General features: G+C 35.2%; 1 protein-coding gene across 1 annotated transcript; it reads left to right on the forward strand.

Annotated features, from left to right (window-relative positions):
• The first annotated feature begins 1,722 nt into the window (after positions 1-1,722).
• LOC145067761 (calcium uniporter protein 5, mitochondrial-like) lies at positions 1,723-3,212 on the forward strand. Its single transcript, XM_079014819.1, has 2 exons — positions 1,723-2,393; positions 2,669-3,212. The coding sequence occupies exons 1-2, from the start codon at positions 1,815-1,817 to the stop codon at positions 3,146-3,148; spliced, it is 1,059 nt and encodes a 352-aa protein (XP_078870945.1). The 5' UTR covers positions 1,723-1,814; the 3' UTR covers positions 3,149-3,212.
• The last annotated feature ends 6,961 nt before the right edge of the window (positions 3,213-10,173 follow it).

Here is a 10,173-nt window from a genome sequence, read left to right on the forward strand (position 1 = left end):
TTAACTTTTTTAATTTATATAAAATAGTCACGTCTTGAAAAACATTATAGCTCGCCAACGCTTGTCATGATTTAACTTTGATCTTGCCGCCAAACCAATGTGTTACCTTATTTAGAAGCTTGGTTTTTTATAATCAAGACAAAACTGCAAAAATGGTCCCTGTGGTATGCATTTTTTCTGGGTTTTGGTCTAAACCTCGATTTTTTTGGATTGACGGTCATTTTGAACTACTTTGTTTGTGGTTTTGGTCCCTCATGAATTTAAAAAGACAAAATTACCCTTCTTATATATTTTCTATGTTTTTTTCTATTAAATATAAAGTTTTATTAATAAAAATTATGGGACCCACCTCTCTCTCTCTCTCTCTCTCTCTCTCTCTCTCTCTCTCTCTCTCTCTCTCTCTCTCTCTCTCTCTCTCTCTCTCTCTCTCTCTCTCTCTCCTGGGTTGGCTTCTCCATACATCCCCAAATCAACACAAGAAAATCAATTTCTCCATTAATTCAATGATGAGAGATCTGCGTTTGTTTACGTTCCCGTCCCAAATCACCACACGAAAACTTATTGCATAAGCGATTTGGTGCAAAGGTTTTGTTCTCGGATCTTAATTCCTAAAAGAATAACGTGTTGGTTCTTTTCCCTCGATGACTGATGGTAATGTCCTTGAGAACGAGAGACATTTTTTGGCTAATGGAAGTTGAGATTGTTGTGGAAACGATACCTTTGTAAAAAGTCGATTTGAAAATTGATTTTAGTCAAATTGAACAAAGCATCATAGAGAAGAAGAGAGGTTACGATTGTTAGTGTCAATCGATCGTGGGGTGAACAAAGACAGTAAAAGGAAAGAAAAAAACTCAATAGGTTCCATCACCTTCTTTGTCTATTTCAATCTTGCATAATCCCGGAATCAAATCAACCGTCGTTCTTCCTTGTCGTCATCCACGCCGAGCAGAAGCAAGAACGAAGCAACAGAGTCTACTGGAGCAACCTCCGACCACTACTACAATCGCCATCTGCTGCTGCCACCATGATTCCAGCCACCACCGCCTTCTACTACTGCAGTAAGTCTTTCGCCACCATCACCTTTCGTTCCACATACTTTCTTTTCTGTTCGAAAAGCTGATCAAGAGGATTGCAATTTTTTTCTTTTGTTCGTTACCTGCGTGAAACAAATGATGAAGGAGATGGAGTGTGACTCGAGGAGGATAGGGTACTGATTAAGAGAGAGAGAGAGAGAGAGAGAGAGAGAGAGAGAGAGAGAGAGAGAGAGAGGTGGGCCCGATTTTATATTTAATAATAATAATAATTTTAAAAAGTGAAAGAAAAATGAAAATTAAATTCATTAAGGGTATAATAGTCTTTTTAGTTTGGAGAGGGACCAAAACTGCATGTAAACTAGCTCAAAAGGACCATCAATCTAAAAAAAATTGAAGTTTAAACTAAAATCCGAAAAAAATACATACCACATAGACCATTTTTGCAATTTTGTCTAATCAATTACCTCATTTTGCATGAAATAGTTACATGTTTTAAATAATATTATTTTAAATGAAAGTTGTTGCTTAAAACAAATAAAAAGCAGACGTTACTTGTATTCTTGTAATAAATGACTTGTAATAAATGAAAGAATATATTGCTTAAAATATGAACTGTGAATTCAATCTCTGATTTCTTATGTATAAATAAGAAAAGCCATGACATGAAGAAATGTAAACTGTGATTCCATCAAACAAAATCCTATGATACGAAACCTTCTTTGGACAATCTAAAACCCTCCGGCAGCTAATTTCTCGGCGATCATTAATTCGCCGTGATTAATGGCGCTTCGAACAGCCATAGCCAAGCGTCTCTACAAAAATCGGTTTCTAGGACAATTTCCGTCATCTCAAAATCCTTCGACTGCCGCCATACCGAATTTTTATCACCAGCTATTGACATCGCCGGAGAAGTCCTCTTCCACCGCAGACGCTGGATTATACCGGCGGCTCTTCCAGTTCCAGCCGAGACAAATCAACCAAATGCCGAGAATTAGCTTGCCGGAATTATTTTACTTTCCCGTTGGAGAGAAGCGGAGGCAAAAGATGAACACCTCTGGCTCCGAAAGTCTCAGGTTAGACGGTCTGAAGCCTCAGACGACGGAGAATGCGTCGTCTCCTTCAGATTCTGTCGGAATATCCGCGCGTGATGCTAAGAAAATCATAAGGTGTTCACAGTTGCAGAACGTGAGATCTGCTCTGAAGCTGATCCCCTCCAATTCGATTACCTACTCTGAATTTGTCACCATCTGCAGAGACGTGTGTAATAATCATGATCAAGGCCTCGAGTTTTCGAAACTGTTGGATGTAGCAGGAGACGTTATCGTTTTGGGAAACGTCGTCTTCCTCCGTCCGGATCAGGTACGAAACTGTTCCGGAATATACTTCCAATTCCATAATTACGAGGCACAGATTTGACATTGATTCTCTCCTATTTCAATCAAACATTTCTAGAAAGTTACAGATTTAAAAAATGAACATCGTAACAGAATCTGGCCCCAAATTCTGACCCTAAAATTGGATTCATGAACTAATTCAGAGCGAACATGTTCAGAAACATATGAAATTTCAAATAACGCCTCAATTGACATGTTCATGTTGATCATCAAGTATTACATGAAACATATCCGTTTCAGGTAGCAAAATCAATGGAGAAATTAATCTCACAATCAATATCAACCCCAAATGACCCAAGGAAGCAAGAACTCGAAGAACTGGAGATGCAAAAAGCTTTAATCGATCAAAAAGCGACGTCCAAAGTTCGTGGTGAGCTCTATTGTGGTCTAACCTTTCTGATCGTTCAAACATTGGGGTGCATGAGGCTAACTTTTTGGGAACTGAGTTGGGATGTAATGGAGCCAATTTGCTTCTTTGTCACATCGTTCAACTTTGCACTTGCTTACATGTTTTTCTTAAGAACATCCAAAGAGCCCAGTTTTGAAGGCTACTTTCAACGAAGGTTCAAGGTGAAGCAAATGAAGATCATGGATGCGTACAACTTCGACAACAAGAAGTACAACGAGCTCTGTAAGGTCTTTTACTCTAATCATGAGAGTAAGCTTTCAAGCCTTAAGCACTTTCATCATTCAAGAAGTTCAAGAACAGCTATTGGTTAAATTGCTTGCACTTTGTTTTGTCGATTTGATTGGGCTTGTAAATAATTGAAATTTGAAATATGAATTCTTGTCAATTTTTTAAGGAATGATGGGAACATAGTGATCGGAAGTAGCATATATAAAAAATTAAAAATTGAGGGTTTATTTTTATTTATTTAGTATAAATAACAAACTATTTACATAAAATTAAATATAAAATAAAATCTAAGGTGTTTGATTTTGCATAGGAGGTCTTTTCTGTGTGAAACATCGTACGAGTGTCGAAATCTATCTTCTTTTATCTAATGAATCTTTTTGTTATAATATTTTATCTAAGAGTTACAAGTATTTATCAAATTTGGTCCAAAACAGAACACTATTGGATCAAATGTCAAAGACATTATTTAGAAAAGGCAAAACTGCAAAAATGGTCCCTGTAGTATGATTTTTTTTAAGTTTAGTCCAAACCTCGACTTTTTTGGTTTCATGGTCCTTTTGGTCTAGTTTATATGCAATTTTGGTCCCTCTAAAAATTAAAATGACTATTATACCCTTTTATTTTTATTTTTACATTTTTAATAATTGTTTTAATAATTTAATAACTAAAAATATAAAAGAGGGCCCACATACTCTCTCTCTCTCTCTCTCTCTCTCTCTCTCTCTCTCTCTCTCTCTCTCTCTCTCTCTCTCTCTCTCTCTCTCTCTCTCGTCTTCTTCGCGGGAACAAAAACTCAGATTGATACATATTTTCCAAAATGTATTCATCTTTTTCCTAACCAAATTTCCACAAAATCAATCAAATCCAGTGAAATTAACATCGACAGGACTATTTTGTACTTCTAACATATACCAAATTTTGTTCCTTCTTCGATTCGTTTCAAAACCCTTTATGTGATTGAAGAAGCAGCGGGACAAGAATGTCAACAAGAAGTACGATGGTGAAATGGCACATAACACCAACATCATCTAGCCCCAAAATCATTAACTTACCTAGAAGGCATAGTACTCACCGAAAAAAACCCATACACGTCAATAAACAACCCATCTCGGCCACCATCGGTGCCAGGAAGATACAGATGCATAATTACAAAGGGAAGCTTGAGAGTTTGTTGGAAAGAAGTGAGAGAGGGTGGAAGCAAAGCCAGAGGTGGACATCCACTGTATAGATACACCGATTTTACAAAATGTTACTTATATAAGTCTTTTTTCCCCAATTATTAACAACATTGTTTAGATACATCGATCTTGTTTTGCCTTTGAATTTAAGTTTGGTCCAATGTTTTATAGCGAAGAAAGAAGTTTTTTGAAAGGAAGAACATAGAAGTGGAGTTGGAGGAAAAACCCAAAATCTTCAGATCTTGGTTCGTCTCTAGTAACGATGACGAGCTCAAGATGACATCGACTTTCAGATCTGAGGGTTTTCAAACAGGTTTAACACTAGTGGCGATTTGATCGGTAGTTGTGGGCATATCTTTTGGGTGTGGTGGTTGTATTGATCAGTGGTGGTGGCGGCATTGAAGATGGAGCTGAAGATCTTGAAACCCTTCTTGCCGGAAAACCGAGGATTACTGATGAAGATGGCTGGCGGCTCTGATGGCTCACAAAGGGTTGTGTCGATCTTTGGTCTGTTACACCTGGTCTTGTTTATCTTGTTCTTGAGTAGGCTTGCAGAAAATTCAAAGGTTCATGTTTAAGTTCTTCATAAACGTGGAAAAATCTGAGTGTGTTTTGTTATTGATCTGGAAAATCAATGAGAGAGAAAGAGGGAGAGAGAGAGAGAGGGCCCACTTTTATGTTTAATAATAATAATATTAAAAAGTGAAAGAAAAATGAAAAATAAATTAATTAAGGGTATAATAGTCTTTTTAGTTTGGACAGGGACCAAAACTGCAAGCAAAGTAGCTCAAAAGGACCACCAATGCAAAAAAGTCGGGATTTGGACTAAAACCCAAAAAAAATGCATTTCACAGGGACCATTTTTGTAATTCTGTCTTTAGAAAAAGATGATTTTACCCGGATTCCAATGATATTCTCAATATTTGTCTGTTGTTGTAAATATAAAACAAAAAAATAATAATATTAAAATTGATTGATTAGTAAAAATCATATTTGAATATTTCAACTCAACATACATATCTTACCTTGTGAACGAAATGACACTAGTAAGAACCACAACCTTCCCCCTCGCCCCTCTCTAATGACAATGTAGATTCACACCGGTAGCCCCTCTTAAGGACTAAGGTAACATTTGGTGCATGAGACTGGACAAAACAAAAGAGAACAAAATTCTTTCAAATGGCGTTTGGCATGAATGGACAAAAACAATAGTTGTTGATGACTATGTTATTAGATTTAATCAGGTAAACTACAGAAAAATCCTAAATTTTTGGGAAAAAAATTCAAAAAAGTCCTAAAAAAATTTTGAACATAAAATTCAAAGTATTTTGAAAAAGTCACATAATTTGTCATTTGATGTTCAAATATAAAAAATGATTTTTTTTGTTAATTTTATCAAAATATAAAATAATCGGGACTTTTCTGTTAAAAAAAAAAACTTTTAGAATTTTATTTAAAAATATCCAAAAATAATAGGACTTTTCTGCGTTAATCTCGATTTTAATCCCACCAAAAAAGCTGAAATGGAACAAAAACACATTCGACAAAAATCTCTTCACCTTCGTTAAACAACCGAGAGGATGTCCTCTTATTGCTGTTTTTTGCAACTAAAATGGATATCCTAATTGACAAAATTGCAAGTTTGGTCCCTGTGGTATGTCAAAAATTGGATGTTTAGTCCAAAAAGTTTTGGGGTTGCACCGATGGTCCAAAAGGTTTGATTTGTTGTGGAATTGGTCCAAAGGCTTAACAGCCGTTTGTGCCATCCGTTTATGTGAGGGTATTTCTGTCAATTCATACCTTTTCTTTTAATATCTTATTAAATTAGGACATGCTTTGAAAAGATTTATGCCAAGTGGCTAATTTTAATTTAAAGCTACAACTAGAGGGACAGATTTTGACAATCTGATACAAAATTTGGGTAAAGGGACCAACACGGTCATCATCTTAACAAATCGGGGGAAAAGACTTTGTCTTCATCAGATTAAGAAGAGAAGGAACGAACGGAAGTAATCAAAAATTGATGATTGTTTTGGTCCTGTAACACAAACGACGGAGGAGGGATTCTGAACCTTCGTGTCTGATCGGAGAAGAAAGGGGAATGAAAGCAGCAATAGTTGCTGATCCCATGGAGGGCACCACCTGTGCTTGGCTTGTTTGGACAAGGAAAAGGAAAATGAAAGTAGAAGAGTAGTTTGGTGGTGGCTATTGTCAACAACAGTGATGGCGAGGGGGTTGCTCCGGCGGCCTCCTTGACTGATTTCTTTTCCTGTGAGGGATGATCTAGTAGGCTCGGTTGTCTCTCTTCTGTCCGACAGTGAACTCAAATAGAAGGGAGGTAGATCGGAGGTAGCTCAACAGATCAGCGAGTTGCTACTACCGTGCCCTTCGTTTTTCCCCATCGCACCTCACGATTGGATTAGAAGAAGAATGAGTCGTCGACTACCACCTCCTAACACCCCTCGCCGCCTCCTCTTTTCCCTTCCTCTTCTTCAGTCTAAATCGAATACCGAGGCCATCACCGATTGCGAATCAATCAACGAAAAATCAGAAGCCATTGGACCCCCTTCCTGCAGCCAGAATAACGGTTGAACCTTCGCTGACTTCGTGTGCCTTCTTCTTGACTGCCTTCGGTTCAATCCCGTTCCAATCTCCTCTTCCTCCCAATCGATTATGCCTGCGTTCTTCGCTTGGTGTTATGTATTCGTTTGCTTTGCATTCCCCTTGACGATCGATCAAATGACGAACAAAAAAAAATCCCTTGACCACTTTCTAATCGGGTTCTTATTTTGACCAGTCAAAAGTCAAAGTGGAATCAAACTTTAATTTAATTTATTCAAAAGTTACCCTTATTTGACAAATAATTTACAAGATCAATCCTTTTAGACAAAAATACCCTCACACAAACGGAGGGCACAAACGACTGTTAAGCCTTTGGACCAATTCCACAACAAATCAAACCTTTTGGACCACCGGTGCAATCCCAAAACTTTTTGGACCAAACATCCAATTTTTGACATAACACAGGGACCAAACTTGCAAATTTGTCTATCTTAATTTGTATATTACTAAATGTTTTGGTAACTTTGGTTTTAGCCTTTTGGGCAGATTAAGTGGCCAAAGGCCCAAACCCAAATAATACTCCTAAAAATTGCTATTTTGACAGCATCAATATCAAACCCAACGACATGCAGGCCCAAAAATCTGGGCGTGGCCTATATTTCTAATATATTATTGGACCAAGCTAAAGAATAAATTGCTTAAGAATAATTTCACGAATAGGGTGCTAATAAATTTAAAATAAAAAGATCATGTAATTGATATAATTATGAAGGTATCATTATATAGTTATAAATTTTTCATCTACATTTTGCCAAGTAAGTTCCATATATTATCCACACAAGTTAAAAATATGTTATGAGATTTGAATTCAACAGCAAAGACTTGTGTATGCAAGTTCAGTTTAACAAATTGGCAGAGCTAACAGCTCTGAAACCATGTTTTATTTTTTTATTTTTTATTTTTTAAATTTGAAGCAGTTTTACATTATATTTTAGTTTTGAACTAGAAAAACAAAATTTATATTTGGTTTAAACCTTAGTTTGGGACAAAGTACTTGAATTTAGTAGGTTTCTTTGCGGTTTGCATTTTGCAAGGATCCGTTCAATCCGACTTAGTTGATCTAATGAATTTAAATTGATTTTTCGTTTTAAAAATAGTTCAAGTCAAATTAAAATTAGTCCCGAAACAACCGAATTATGATTTGGTTAATCGGATTTTACAATTTTGTTTTAAAAATCAAAACTTTAAAATTAAAAAGATTGAGTTGTCTAATTTAAATCCACAAACTATTAATAACAAGTCTAGTAAATTAATATTGGTTTTTTACGGAGGCCAAACTTTCTATTCTAATTGAAGAAACAAAAATAAATAAATAAAATAAATAAATAAAAATTAAAAAAATTAAAAAAATTGAAGAAACAATTATGATAAATTAGCAATAGTTAAATTTATATCTTAAAAATATAAATAAATAAAGGTTGTTTTATTCAATATCTCATATAATAATTCGGTTTTTGTCAAAATCAATCCAAAAATCTAAAATTTTGATTCAGACAATCCACAAAAAGGGAGAGAGACGATTAAATATCACAACCCATGTACGATCCATACTTGATTTGAGCAGCTGTTCATCCTACATCATTTACGATTTTGACGTTTTTAACAACCATCTTTTTCTCAATAGTCTTTTAGTGGCATTATTTAGTCATCTTTCCCACTACTTAAAAAAGGTGAGCAGCACATTCAAGGATAAGATATTGTTATTACCGCCTAAAGAATTAGACATACAATTCGTAATCGCAACGACCCAATTTCAAGAGCGAAGGTCTACCAACTAAAGCACTAAGCTATAATCCCCCCGCGACAAGCGGAGCATACATGAAGGAGGAGACATGTATTTTATTATTTTTAATTGTACAGGGGCGGCTCAACCATATTTGGGCTATAAGCGAACTAAAAATTTGGGGCCCTTTCGTTCCAACCATGTTCTGTAATAAAAATAAATATAAAAGTGAAGATTGTTTTTTTCAACTCAAAAATAGTCAACTCAGCAAAAAAAATCAATAAACAAGCCAGTAGTCACATACATAAAAATTGATCAATAGACAAGTGAAGATTGTCTTTTTTTTTTCTCTGTTTAAACTTGCAATGTTTTTTTTTCTCTGTTTAAACACAAATTCACAAAAACACAATTCACAAGATGTAAACAAATTAAGGTTTACCAGTTTAGTTTATCAAATCATATAAATCTTGTAATACCATGACAAGAAGTAAACAAATTAAGATTCAGTTTATCAGCAACACAAAAAATGAATGAAAATACTAACTCAAAAAATCAAAAATCAAACAGCAACAAAGAAATCGAGAATAGAAGGTATCAAGTGAAAACATATAATGAAAAAACTGACTATTAACCATAATAAATAATCAGTTAATGGAAAAATCAAGTGAAAAAACGCATCACATACCTTAATCATTAGAGAACTTCATCGGTCTTCATAGTAGCCGAGAATGGAGGAGGAAGAAGAACAAAAGTTATTTCAACGGTTCAACCTTACTTTCAGTGTTAGTTCAAGAATCGAGATTGAATAAGCCTACTAGAATCAAGAAAGAGAATCAGTCAATCAGAGATTAATTCTGCAAGAATGGAGAAGGGAGGAAGAAGTGTGATCGTCGCTTTTTATTTGAGGCGTCGTATGTGTATCAACGAATGCAGAAGCCGAGAAGAGAAATATGGAATCGACATTAGATTATTTGGTTTAAGTGGGCCCCCTAAAAAATGGGGCCCTAAGCCCTAACTTATATTTTCAATACATCAGGCCGGCCCTGCAATTGTGCAACTAAGTTATTCTGGGCTTGAACTAGAGACATCCCCCGTGACGTAAATCATTGCACATATGGTCCAACCAATTATGAGAGAATTAATAGATCCCTTTTCATAAACGATTTGTCCTTCTTGAACGCAAAATACAACTCTGTGTTGTATTGCGTCCTCCAAGTGTGCATGTTCTCCCCTACTCGATTCTACGGTATTTTTTATGAAAGATTTTCATTTGTTTCTCTTCGATGAAAGTTTGATTTTCCCAAAATGTATCTTAATTTTTGAACCTAATTCTTCTTCTGATAATCGATTCATTCTTTGGTCAAAAAGATATATCTTAATTATATTTCATCAAGTTTAGTAACGAGCATAATTTTTCGGGAAATTTCTAAACAACATTATTCAAATTACATAAATCTTATATCCTAAGTTGAACACCTACTTAAACTTTGGTTTCGTATCTTGGATCGTTTTTTGTATTAAATCGTGTTTAATTAGGTTGAATAAACACTATACTTCATATATATAATCCGATTATTTAATATAT

The sequence above is a fragment of the Lactuca serriola genome, chromosome 1 (assembly GCF_051521515.1).
Source record: "Lactuca serriola cultivar US96UC23 chromosome 1, Lser_US96UC23_V15, whole genome shotgun sequence".
NCBI lineage: Eukaryota > Viridiplantae > Streptophyta > Magnoliopsida > Asterales > Asteraceae > Lactuca > Lactuca serriola.

What these genes read in the sequence shown, in the direction of transcription:
- LOC145067761 (XM_079014819.1), top strand. Translation starts at nt 1,815, where the DNA reads ATGGCGCTTCGAACAGCCATAGCCAAGCGTCTCTACAAAAATCGGTTT. An exon ending in TCTTCCTCCGTCCGGATCAG is followed by an intron (nt 2,394 to 2,668) that starts GTACGAAACTGT and finishes TATCCGTTTCAG; the next exon opens with GTAGCAAAATCAATGGAGAA.